This window comes from Monoraphidium neglectum (assembly GCF_000611645.1).
Source record: "Monoraphidium neglectum strain SAG 48.87 unplaced genomic scaffold scaffold00359, whole genome shotgun sequence".
In the NCBI taxonomy this organism is placed as follows: domain Eukaryota; kingdom Viridiplantae; phylum Chlorophyta; class Chlorophyceae; order Sphaeropleales; family Selenastraceae; genus Monoraphidium; species Monoraphidium neglectum.
Window position 1 is genome coordinate 17,412 of NW_014013269.1, and position 12,091 is coordinate 29,502.

General features: G+C 62.1%; 3 protein-coding genes across 3 annotated transcripts in view; all 3 read left to right on the forward strand.

The window, feature by feature from the left end:
• MNEG_2988 (IMPACT family member in pol 5'region) overlaps nt 1–3,956 on the forward strand; it is a gene marked incomplete at both ends in the record, with an annotated part of 5,696 nt that extends 1,740 nt beyond the window's left edge. Inside the window, 8 exons of the mRNA XM_014048537.1 lie at nt 100–226; nt 383–449; nt 944–1,022; nt 2,423–2,479; nt 2,749–2,793; nt 2,929–3,043; nt 3,342–3,405; nt 3,629–3,956. Of these exons, the coding sequence (XP_013903991.1) occupies nt 100–226; nt 383–449; nt 944–1,022; nt 2,423–2,479; nt 2,749–2,793; nt 2,929–3,043; nt 3,342–3,405; nt 3,629–3,956 (882 nt within the window). The remainder of the gene's footprint in view (nt 1–99; nt 227–382; nt 450–943; nt 1,023–2,422; nt 2,480–2,748; nt 2,794–2,928; nt 3,044–3,341; nt 3,406–3,628) is intronic.
• Nucleotides 3,957–4,964: 1,008 nt separating this feature from the next.
• MNEG_2989 (small rab-related GTPase) lies at nt 4,965–6,671 on the forward strand (the record flags this gene model as incomplete). The annotated part of the gene is made up of 5 exons (XM_014048538.1): nt 4,965–5,101; nt 5,332–5,432; nt 5,789–5,910; nt 6,155–6,289; nt 6,522–6,671. 5 exons carry the CDS (start codon nt 4,965–4,967, stop codon nt 6,669–6,671), a joined length of 645 nt encoding a protein of 214 aa, XP_013903992.1.
• A 3,890-nt stretch (nt 6,672–10,561) lies between these two features.
• Nucleotides 10,562–11,794, forward strand: MNEG_2990 (hypothetical protein; the record flags this gene model as incomplete). Its single annotated transcript, XM_014048539.1, has 4 exons — nt 10,562–10,588; nt 10,779–10,868; nt 11,190–11,631; nt 11,787–11,794. 4 exons carry the CDS (start codon nt 10,562–10,564, stop codon nt 11,792–11,794), a joined length of 567 nt encoding a protein of 188 aa, XP_013903993.1.
• Between the last annotated feature and the right edge of the window lie 297 nt (nt 11,795–12,091).

The window sequence follows — 12,091 nt, forward strand, 5'->3', positions numbered from 1 at the left end:
CGCACGCACGCACGCACGCACGCATGCACACACACACACACGCACGCACGCACGCACGCATGCGCGCGTGCGTGTGCGCACACCCAAAAGACGCTCCAGGAGCAGCGCCAGGCGCTCGCAGCTCGTGCAGCTGCGGCAGGGGCTGAGGCCGACATTGACCTGCAGGAGGCGGTGGCGGCCGGCCTGGAGCGCATCAACTCAACATACCTGGTGTCGATTGTCGCGTGTGAGCAGCTTGAACCACTCGCATGCTTGCAGCGCGCTTGCAAAAGGCGGGGGCAGTTGAAGTGTGATAGCTATGGCACTCGCGCGACTGCGCCGCAGCTGCGCCGGCCAGCACGAGCGCCTCACTCTGTCATGACTTTTCACTTGGAACACGCAGGCCTGGCGGTGAACATGCAGGCGCTCATGAGGCCGGAGCAGGTGGCGGCGTCCTGGATATCCAGCTGGTGCGCTCGCGCTGCAGCGGCTCTTGCTTGGGGTTGGTCCCACACACGTGGGCAGGCCCTGCAAGGGACAAGATCTTGCCCTGCTGCGCCCCGTTCCGCCCTGCAGGTTGCTTGCACAAACTCTATACACACGGGAGACGGGATTGCCATTCCGCAAGAGAGCTGCCTTGCTCTTCGCATAGCCTGCCTCTCAGCCTGGCCCCAGCCAAAGCTGAGCGCCGCCTCCGTTCGCCTCAACCTACTCTGCTCTCTTATCAACACCTGGCTGCAACCTTGATAGGCCCAGGTGAGGTCCCCAAGAAAATCGATTGACAAGGTTAAGCTGAGTGTGCGCTGCTGTTGCTTGCCAGCCTGCAGCCGAATCACGCAAGCTGCGACCTGCAACCTCACCTGGTGATCTGTCCCCGTGTCAGCCAACCCATCTGCTCGCCCCCTTTCAACACCTTGCCCAATGCCCCCCAATTCCCGGTCCACTTGGCCTTCACCATTTGCAGCCCCGCGCGCAATGCCGCCGCCCTGCAGGATGCCCCTGATGACGGCCACGTTCGAGGCCCTGAGAAGGCAGCGCAGCCTGTGAGCTCCACCCGCTGCCAAGGGCAGCCCAACCATTTGGCAGGCGAGGCATCGATGCTGGATCCTGCGTCACCTGGGATTGTGCAGTCAAGTTAGCACCCGGGACCTGTTGGTCGCCATGCCTTGTGAGTCTCGTGCAACCCACGCGCAGCAGCTCACAAATGCCACGAATACACGATTGCGGGCTTTACAATGTGTGGTTGCATCTGTTCTGGTCAAACATCAGATGCGTCGAGACAGTTGCTTCGCGTTGCAGCAGCATCGCGATTCAATGCATACATCGTGCGTGGGCATCCCTACCAGCAGGCCCCCCTCCGTTTCCGGCGCGACGGTGGGTTGTGAGGCCAGTGAGGGGCCGTGGTCGGGACCTGTGGGGTTATTGTGTATGTTATAAATGCCCTGGGTGGCTGGTGCCTTGTTCTTTTTGATGCTTTTGGCCGGTGTCTACTTTGCTGCACTCTCACACGGTCAAGACCAATACGACACCATGGTGGGTTGTCTGCGACTCGCAAGCCACTGTCACCAGAACTACAGTCACAACAGTTTCATGGCACGGCGTTGCTCTGGCTAAACTTTTCCTTACACGTGCAAGTGGTGGTGCTCAGTGTTTGCTTTGCCCATGCAAGTGTCGTGGTATTTGTGTTTATGTAATTCAGCATGTTTCTGGGTTGACGGACATTATGCATGTGATATGTGCGCAGTGTGGTCAGAATTTGGGCGGTCAGCTGCGTCCATCAGCGAGTCAAAGCCCATGGTACCAGTGACCAAATGCCCCTGAGGTGCAGTAATGGATTTTCGCGATCACAGCATTGGCACGGCGCCTTGCACGCATAAAAGCATGCTGCGCGCATAATTGCATGTGATGACGTGCCATGGTCCCCATGCTTTCCAGCAGAAAGGCAAGGCACTGGGAAGGGGCGGGCTGGGAGACATGAGGGTGGTGGGATGAGAATGATGAAGTATCATACGCCATTGCCGCAGGCACACAATTTTCAAGCTGGCTACCATGCTGTATACATTTACTGCTTGATTACAATCCTGCCAGATCGGGCACGGTCCAGAGTTTCATCGATACTCGACATCGCTTTCGCTGCAGCCAAAATGTTGTCGAGATTACAGCCGTGCCTAGCTGCACGATTGCCAGCAGCTTTTCCTGGGTGCGGCATGCAGCAGGCAGGAAGCCTCATGACATGCGGCAGCAGCGGAGCACCAGTGCGAGCAGCGGCCGCAAAGAGCGCCCCACCTGCAGCAAGTGAAGGAGGGGTAAGTTTGATGTATGCCTTCAGTCTTGTTCTCAAGGTCTTCCATTTGTAGAAGCATGAGTAATGCGCACTTGCCTGTGGAGGTGCATTTCCACTCTGCCATGGCCTGGACGCACCCCTCGCCCCCACAACCCTCAGGCAAGCGGCTACTGGACAATCCAATGTGAGACAAGCCTGGAGGTGGAGGTTAAAAAGGTGGGTGACTTGCATCACGTGTGTGCCAGGTAATTTATACACATGTGAAGCAAATTGTGCTACAGTATCACGCACATGCACACCCCCTCACCTGCGCTCACTTGCATTCAAGACATGCATTGTGCACGCAGCCAAGCATGTTCATGCATATGCAGTCCCCGTGCAAATCACACTGCACACACAAGCAAAAGGCCTCAAATCTCAACACACACACACACACACACACACACACACACATGCACGCACATGCACACACGCGACATCCACAGTCTCAGTTTCTGGTCACCGCGTGGCCCGTCCAATCCGGCGACCAGGTGAGCGGCCTGAGAGCCAGCAGACGCCCTACCCTCGCCGCCGTCCACTCATTGCATGCGAGCATGCACACGCAACAGAAGCAGGCCCAAGTCAGCCGCTGCCACCAGCCAACGCCGCGCACGCCCACACCGCAGGCGATGCGGCTAATCCAGGAGGCGGGCGACCCCGCTGCCTCTCACAACTGTTTTGCTTGGAAAGTGGGGGCAGCACATCGCTCTTCGGACGACGGCGAGCCCGGAGGGACGGCGGGTGAGCACCAGGAGTTGCGGGCGCCCGGCCTGAGGTGCTTGCAGCAGTGGCACACCTGTCAATATTGACCAGCCCATATGTGGGGTGGAGCGACGACTGCATAGCGGTCCTTGTGTGCAGTCCAGCACTGAATTTCAAGAGTTTCAGCGAGTGCCTGAGCACGCCAACACGGGCCTTCCCAAGTTCATCCTCTCCATTTGTGCTTTCAAACCTGTTGGGTCACACGCTCCTGGTGTCCCCCCAACATTACATGCTGCCCCCTGAACTTGCTCATTGAACGCGCCCTGCTGCACCTCAGGGCGCCCAATTCTTGGGGCTATAGAGGGCGACGGTCTGGATGGCGTGGCAGTTCTGGTCACCAGGTGCGGTTGGCGTGAGGGGAGAGCACAGTTGCGAAATGCGCGGTCTGAACTAGGCATGCCACCTGGCCGTCAGGCAAAGTGCGGTACGGCAGTCAGGACTGTCCGCCAATCAAAGGCAGCAAGGTGCAAAGCGCAGCCATACTGACAGCAACTGTGTCCACTTGCGTTCACCTGCGCAGTCATTTAATTGGTTTCAAACCGTCCCTTGCCCATCGGTACCCAGGCACTTTGGTGGCATCAAGCTTGGCTCTGGCGGCTTGGTCAGGGCATACGGCGGCGCCGCCCGCGACTGCCTGCGCGCCGCCCCAAAGCAGTTTGTCAAGCGACAAATCGAGCTGCGGGCAGAGTGCCCGTTCCAGTCGTTGGGGGCAGTGTACGGGGCGATGCAGCGGCACGGCGCTGCCGCCAGCGGCGAGGAAGAGTACACAGAGTCCGGGGCTGTGGCGGTGCGGTTCCTGGTTGACGAGGACGCTGCCGCAGCGGTGGTGGACGCAGTATCCAATGCGACGAGCGGGCGGGTCGTGCCCATGGTGGTGCCGCCTGATGGTTAACATTGTGGCGCAGTCGATTGGGCATGGACGAGTCAGGCGCGCCGGGCTTTGAGGGCGGGGGGACGGCGGCAGGATTGCTGTTGGCAACAAGTGGGGGGCAACTGAAATGCAACCACTTCAGTTCCACCTGCTTTACCGCAGCAAGTACATGCGCGCGCGATGCTTCAAGCTGCGCGTGTCGCTTCCGAGGTGGCAGCAGCAAGAGCATGAGTTGTCGGTGCATGCGCGGGGTGGCCAGCCCGGTGCCGTTCACACACCCCAGCTGTTGCAGCACAGGGCTACGGTGTATGAATCAGGATAGATGCGGTGTATGAGCAAGCAACTGCCCTAGAACCAATAACAACTCCACAGGGCGTACCAGTCTCACTGCGTCAGATCGGATCCGTTCAGCCAGGCTTCCACGCTTTTATAACGTTGAGGTCGTGAGAGATTGCCTGGATTCGTGCTTGGCTGCGGTCGACGAGGAGGGCCAACTGACCAGCAGCTCTGAGCAGGCGCGGCTGCAGCCCTTCAGCGGTTCAAGAGGGGGCTTTTTACCTAGGAGTCGGCACAGTCGTCGGGTGAGCGCAGCGGGCATCCGCAAGGCGCTTGTAGTGTTGCGATGCCGCTGGCGTCGGTCGCAACAGAGTTTCGTGTGTGCGACACGCGCCGGGGCAGCCCTCACCCATGTCCTGCGATAGGTGCATTGATGCGGCACCTGGGTGGCCTAATGCTGCTGCTCGGGATCACATACCAGCAGCAACGCATCGTGCAGCATGGGGGAACCCGGCTGCCAGGACAAGGGAAATGGCAGTCACAAGCGCAGAGCGCCATCACCAGCAATCGCTTCGCAGCGCAGACGCGGCGCATGCACCAAGGCCACTGCCGCGCATCAAGCCTTGTGTCCCAAGTCCTCTGCACACAGGCTGTTGAGCGCCGCATCCTCACCCCCGCGCTGTGTCCACTGCCCTCTGGGAATCGCAGCAGCCCGCGAGGCGCATCCAGGGGCGGTGCAGGCCCGCGGCTGCGATGAGCCGGGCCGCGAGGAACGACTATGACTTCCTAATCAAGCTGCTGCTGATCGGCGACAGCGGCGTTGGAAAGAGCTGCCTGCTGCTCCGCTTCTCTGAGGAGTCGTTCACGCCCAGCTTCATCACAACCATAGGGTGGGCTTCTGGCTGGCGGCACCAACGCAAGCGCTTAGACCTGCCGTTATGCTGCTGGAGTGGTGCAGAGGCGGCAGTCAGCAGGGGGTGCAGGAAAAGGGAGTGCGCCTGAGCCCCAGGAGGGGGTGCGCATGAGCCCCAAATCAACATTTTGGTGCATGGATGTGCGCATTTGGCACGCGTGTACGTGCGTCTATCTCACGCTCATCTCACTGTCGCCCGCTCTTCAGTATCGACTTCAAAATCAAGAAGATCTTTTTGGACAACAAATGGGTGAAGCTGCAGATCTGGGACACGGCGGGGCAGGAGCGGTTCCGCACCATCACCAGCGGTGAGGGGCCTGGCAGAAAGGGTGGCAGTGACGGCGGCAAGAGCAGCAGCAGCAGGAGTGACAGCAGCGGCATGTACAGCGGCTGTTGATTTTGCAGCATTACTTCCTGGGTGACTACCAAACACCATGCAAGCTGGAGCATTAGAGGCAATTTGGGGGACCCGCAGCTGATGCGGTCACGGCACGCAGAGCATTGCAATGTAGTGGTCGAGGCTGGCAATGCCGCGGCCATGGCTGTTGAGGGCCAGCCCTGCCACTTGCGGCCTTCGTCCAGGCCACACGCGCGACCATTTTGTTCTGGTCCATTTCTTCACACAATGCTCTTTGAAACGCGCACGTACTCCCCGCCCCGTCAGCATACTACCGCGGGGCCATGGGCATCCTCCTGGTGTATGATGTCACCGATGAGGCGTCCTTCAACAACATACGCAACTGGATGCGGAACATCGAGCAGCACGCCTCGGACACAGTCAACAAGGTGCGCGCACGCATGTGCTGATCGGCGGCTCAAGGGGCCCGCCGTCTTGTCGCTTGCTGCCCACATGGCACCAGACCGGCCGGCTGCGAGGCGCCCTGTGCGCCCCTACGTCCGACGCACTGCTTCCTCTCCCGCGCACGACTCATGTGTTGTGGACATCGCACACAACGGAGCCGCCCGTCTATGCAACCCTAGACCTGGTTTGCTCGCATCCTCTGTCGGCACTCTCCCTACTACCTCCCAGATCCTGGTGGGCAACAAGAGTGATATGGCGGACGAGCGGCGTGCGGTGCCCTATGCGCGGGGCAAGGCGCTGGCTGATGAGTACGGCATCGCGTTCTTTGAGACCAGCGCGAAGGACAACAGCAACGTGGAGGAGGTGATGCGCCGGGGTGCTTGGTCGGGTGGGGCTCATATGCTTGGGCCGCTGCAGGGTTGCCGGCCGAGCCAGGGCCTAGGACGGGGAGCTTGTAACAAGGCAATGGCATGCGAGGTTGCCAGCCCGCCTCGGCGCACTCATGAGTCTTTTTTGTCACAGCGAAGCCCTGCAGGCTGCAATTCATGAGCACTGCCCCGCTGCCCGCGACGCGCCCGCGCCCCCCCTCCCTCAGGCGTTCACGTCCATCGCGCGCGACGTGATGCAGCGGCTGCAGCAGGAGCAGGCGGACCAGCAGGCGGCGTCCGCGTTGTCCCCCATCAACCTCACGTCGCAGCTCGACAGGGCGAAGCAGCGGAAGAAGAAGGGGTGCTGCGAGAGCTAGTGGCGCAGGTGCGTTGGCTAGCGGGGTGGCCCGCGCCGCCACGGCGCTAGCAGAGGGGCGCGGCGCGGGCAGGGGGCGGGCTGTTTGGCGTATCTGTCTCCCTTGCTTGGCATATCTCTCTTTGTTTATGTTGACTTGGCATGTCATTTTGCACGGATTTCACGTTTCTCGTTTGTGCGTATGAGTCTCACAGCTGGGGTCTAAGGGCAGGTTTTGCGGGGCTCCTGCATATGTAATTCTTCTCGATTACAGCGCAGCACTGTGCACATTATCTGCAAGCGCATCCAAGGCAAGCTGGACGCATACAACACACCGCCGTCCACGGTGTTCGAGGAGACACACAGCACGGGTAGCGGCTGCGCAGTATAAGTGCCCCACTCGTATGGAACCATATCCAGCACATCTCAATAACGGTATGAATCAATCTTACATCTTTGTCAACGCGCACATCATGGCATACACGGCGGTCTCGAACACGGGCTGGGCCACGATTCTCGCGAAACGGAAACCAGACGGCGATGCGCATGGTTTGATAGCAACCGATGCGAATCAATCAAACTTGAATGAGGAAATAAACACGATGGATCGACGGCTCGACCACTCGTGCAGCTTGAACGGCGCACCCGCGGTCGCACCGCTGCCCCACCACGAGCGCGGCCTGCTCGTGCTGCTCGATGCAGAACTGCCTAGTCAGCTAGAGCCGCCCCACACGATAGGGATCAATCCTGCACCTCAAGGTGAATAAATCACACATGTAATGTGATAACGTTATGCAACTGATGCAACGTAATGCATCAGCATGGAGGCGGCCATTGCCGCATGATGTGCCTGGCCTTGATGCAGCACTGGACTGCGATGTTGCACAGACGTGTCAGCTCGTTGCACCAACATACTCAACCCCTCTGGCGATAGGGACTGAACCTCTTAGCTGGAACGCTGGCGGCGGCGAGCCGCCCGCAGCTTGGTTCGTGTCTGCGGTGGGGCCGCGGCTGCGTGGGCTGCTGGCGGCCTTGCAACGAGAAGTGCGGCAGCAGCACAAGCGCACGGCGACCACAATAGCGCGCGCCCACGCCCGTTTGCTGGCGGTGAGCTGCACAGGGGGCCGTGGGCCCTGGCGGCGCAGCCAGCCGGTCGGTGTCAGGTGGCTTGGCTCGACGGTCGCACAATCCGCCGCGCCCTAGCATGTTGTTGGTGGTGCACGCATGTCTCGCACGCAGCATGGCACGCAATTGAGCGGTGCATGCCGCAAACCAGGCCTGCTCTGGATCACGGCGCATCTCCTCGTGCAGGATATGGGGGCAGCCAAGGAGGTGGATGTGGCGCACTTTGCGGCGCTCGTCCATGCGTGTGCAGACTCGCTTCGGTCTGCCACAGAGGGTGGCGCCCAGGGCCTCCTGAGCAGCAGCGGTGAGCCGCGCGCGCCAGCCGAACGGGGGCGGCGCGCCGCCGCTGGTGCGAGCAGCGCTCTGTCCACTCTGGAAGGTGACCGTCCGGGCTACTGAGACCTGTCTGTCAAGTTCTGCATCGAGGCTGAATTCTCTGCAGTCTAGTGCCACAGCGGTCCAGCCGTTGGAGCCGCGAAATGGTGGCACAGCAATTATTGGAGCAAGCCGGCACCAGCTTAAGCTGCCACATGCGACTGACAGAAGCAGAGGCTCCATCAATAGCCTGCCCCCACCTCGTCTCCCAACCTTTTCGCGTGACACACGCCATTCAGACGCTTTTGCACAGCAGCTGGTGGCTGCGGCGGCGGCCAGCTTCGGGCGTGCTGTCGAGGTGACAGTTGAAGAAAAGGACTTGGGGCACAGGGCCAGGGTGAGTGGCCGTACTGGCCCGGCGCCCTTGCTGTACCTTGCTGCACTGGCGGCCATGGGCCCGAATTAGTTGAGCGCCTCTAGCAAATGCGGCGTCGCCACCGGCAGATGTTCCGTGTCAGTACACGCGGTGCATTGCGTTGCGCCGTGCAAAAACTAGGGCTCGCGCCGCCAGACAGCCGGGCAATTGCACAACAGCAAACACAGACGAAAAGCGGCAAGGGTGCCGCGCCCCACTTGCCGCCGCAATCAGGTGGCAGCCCTGTCAGAGGCACACCGCAATGCGCTGGAGTCGCAGCGGCGCGCGGCGCGTGCGGAGGGTGACGCCGCCTTGGCGCTGCAGGCTGCACGGCTGGAGGAACGGCGCGAGACAGAGGTCGCGGCGCTGCGTGAGGCGCTTGCCCGGCGCGAGGCCGCGGCTGCGGCAGAGGAGAGGCGGGGGCAGCTGCTTCTTGAGAACACAACCAACCAGGTGTGGTGAGAGCTGGCAAGCCTTGATTAGAGACAACAATTTAGGTCTGGTGGACTTCATTGCTTGCCCACCAAATAGGCTTTCACGACAGTCTGTGCGTGAATCACACTTTGCCCCAAGGCACCAAAGCAGTGGAGCACATGATTTACATGCAGGTTGCACGCACGCATGCACGCATGCACGCATGCATGCATGCACGCACGCACGCACGCACGCACGCACGCGCACACACATGCAAGCTCACGCACACACGCAAGCTGCACGCACTGACCGAAACACTTACTACATCCACCCTTCTGCAGCTGGCCCACGTGCAGGAGGAGTTGGCAGTTGTCAGGCGCAAGGCGCAAAGCTGGCGGTCGAGATGGGAGCAGGTATCTGCAACTGGCAGCCGAGGCGGTGCTTGGGGCGCTGGTGGGCTAAGCGGGAGCGGGAGCGGGAGCGGCGCAGCTGGCGGCAGCGCAGCTTCTGAGGCCGCGGCCGCGGCGGCGACAGAGCGTGTGCGCCAGCTCGAGTGTGAGGTGGCGAGGCGGGACACGATTCTGATCAAGTGCCGGGACACCATCATCAACCTTGAGTCGCAGCTGATGGGTGCGCCGCAACGCCGCCCCATGGGTGTACGGCCGTGTGTTGACAGCTAATCCGCAAGGGTTCTGGCCAGCAAGCAGCAGAAGTCTCGCTAAAGCACTGCACTCCATCAACGCCGCCTCTGACCACACCTTGCGCCTGCCCGTGCAGAGTTGCGGAAATCAGCTGGGACGACTAAGGCTCCCGCGCCCAGCTGACACGCTCTTCCCAGCATCCGTGCTGCGCGACCAGCGGCAGGGCAGCCGGGTGGGCAGAACTGCATCACCAATGCATGGGCCAGAGCGTGTTGAAACCACGACCACTGTAATTCACCGAAACCATACAATCTCTCACGTTTTCATGTCATAGTGCGCCATTGAACGTTGATACGGCCCAGACGCGTCAGTCAGCAAGCGGTCAATCCGCTCCACAAGGCTGTGAAGCGTGTTCTGGAATATTATTTTCATCAGGATTGTTCATTATTCTGCCGGTGTCACTGGGCAGCTGACCAAGCGGCCCTGGGTCCCCGCACTCCTTCGACCAGCGTGCCGCGGCTGTGCCACCATGCCGCTGCCATGCATATGGACCCAAGATGTGAGTTCAACTTGATCTGGAACGGCACTAGCCTGCGACGCTTGATGGTCAGCATGTCCGCAATGTTCTGACGCGCGCTCGCTCACTACATCAGGAGGACGCGGAGCTGCGGAAGCTGGTTCGTGTGTGGGGCACCAATTGGGCCACTATTGCGCGCGAGATGCGGACCAAGTGCAGCAAGCAGGCGAGTGCCGCGTGGCGACGTGCCCGTGCAGTGACTGCTGCTGCTCGTGCTGTTGTGGCATCAATTGCAACGATCGCACCGCCATGCACCCCAGCAACACGGACCATCTTCATACTTGGCTTGCGAGCTGAAAGTGGGCCCAGAGCCCGCCAGCAGCCCTGGTCAGCACTTTTTCTTTGCCCCGCTGACCACTTTCCTTCGCTGCCGCGTGTGCGCGCAGTGCCGCCGCCGCTACGTCAGCCTCAAGAATGCCCACACCATGCGCAGGGGCAAGTGGAGCAAGCAAGTGAGTGAACCGACCCACCCTGCCTTTGTAGAGCGTGGCACGACGGCCGCTATGCACCGTCCTCACGTCGCACAACCCTCCGTCGTCTGCCGCAAACATTGCCTTGTCCTGCGACCGTCCTCGCTAGCCAAAGCCCGCTGGCCTCACGCCTGCCCCGCCGGCCCTGCCTGCCTCGACCCACTTGCTGCAGGAGGACGAGCAGCTGCTCAGGCACTACCGCAAGTGGGGCAACAGCTGGACCAAGATCGCGCAGTTCATCGGCGGGCGCACCGACAACGCGGTGAGCTCCATGGTCCGCCCGTGCGGCGCCCATACACCGACCTCCGCATCTGCGCACGCATGGGCATGGCTGGCTGCACACACCAGCATGAGGCGTGGGGGGTGTAGGGGTAGGCCCCCCCAAAAGGCGGCGTTCCATGGGTGCCGCTGAGGGGTCCACGGAAAGGGGCGGGCCGGCTGCAAGGGCGTGGGGGAGGCGGGGTCTCCGCGCGACGCAAAGCTCACCTCAAGTCGCCCTGCTAGCTGCCTGTGCCGCGTCGCAGGTTTTGAAACACACACACCTCACCCCAACGGCCCCGTGCCCCCTCGATGCGCCACGCAGGTGAAGAACCGCTTTGTGACGCTGTGTGAGATGGGCCTCGTGCACCGCAAGCCCGGCCGCTCCGCGCGCCGCGGCTCGCACGACGACGACTACGACAGCAGCTGCTCGATGGAGTACGAGGAAGACGAGGAGGCGGACGGCGACGAGGACGGCAGCCGGGGCGGCGGCAGGGGCGCCTGTGAGGGTGTGTACGGCGACGACGAGGGCTACGAGTCGTGCCACGACACGTTCACCGGCGGCACTGAGTCTGAGTATGCGATGGAAGACGAGGGCGGCGCCGCCGCGCGGTCGCACTCGCCGATGCGCGCGCCGCACGGGGCGCGTTTCGGCGCGCACGCCCCAAGCTCCTCGGGCACCAGCTGCGGCACCGCGCACCACCACGGCGGCGCCGGCGCCGCGGCGCACTCGCGCTTGGGCTCGCCGATGCGCCACGACGCCGCACGTGGCAGGGGCGTCAGCCGGCTCGGCGCGGAGGCAGCCGTGGCCGCCGCTACGCAGCAGCAGCGGCGGCAGCAGGGCCGAGGCCATCACGGCCAAGAGCACCCCGACCCACACTGCGGCCTGGCGTCGCTGCTGCTCGCGGACGACTTCCTGCAGCTTCTTAGCAGCTGCATGGGCGTAGAGGGCGTCGACGAGACAGAGCAGCAAGAGCAGCAGCCCGCCCCGCTCGCCAGGCCGCCGCCTGCCACCCACCTCCTGCCGCTCAGGCTGCCGCCACAGCTGTCCGTGGCAGCCTCGCCCGTGGCAGCCGCCGCGCCGTACGCGCCGCAGCGCGAGGCGGAGCAGGCGCACGGCGCAGAGACGCCGCAGCAGGCGTCTGGGAGCGACGCCACCGTGCTGGACCCTGCCGCCATTGAGCACCTCGCGGCGCTGGCCCCCCTGCTGCTTGGCTGCAGCGCGGG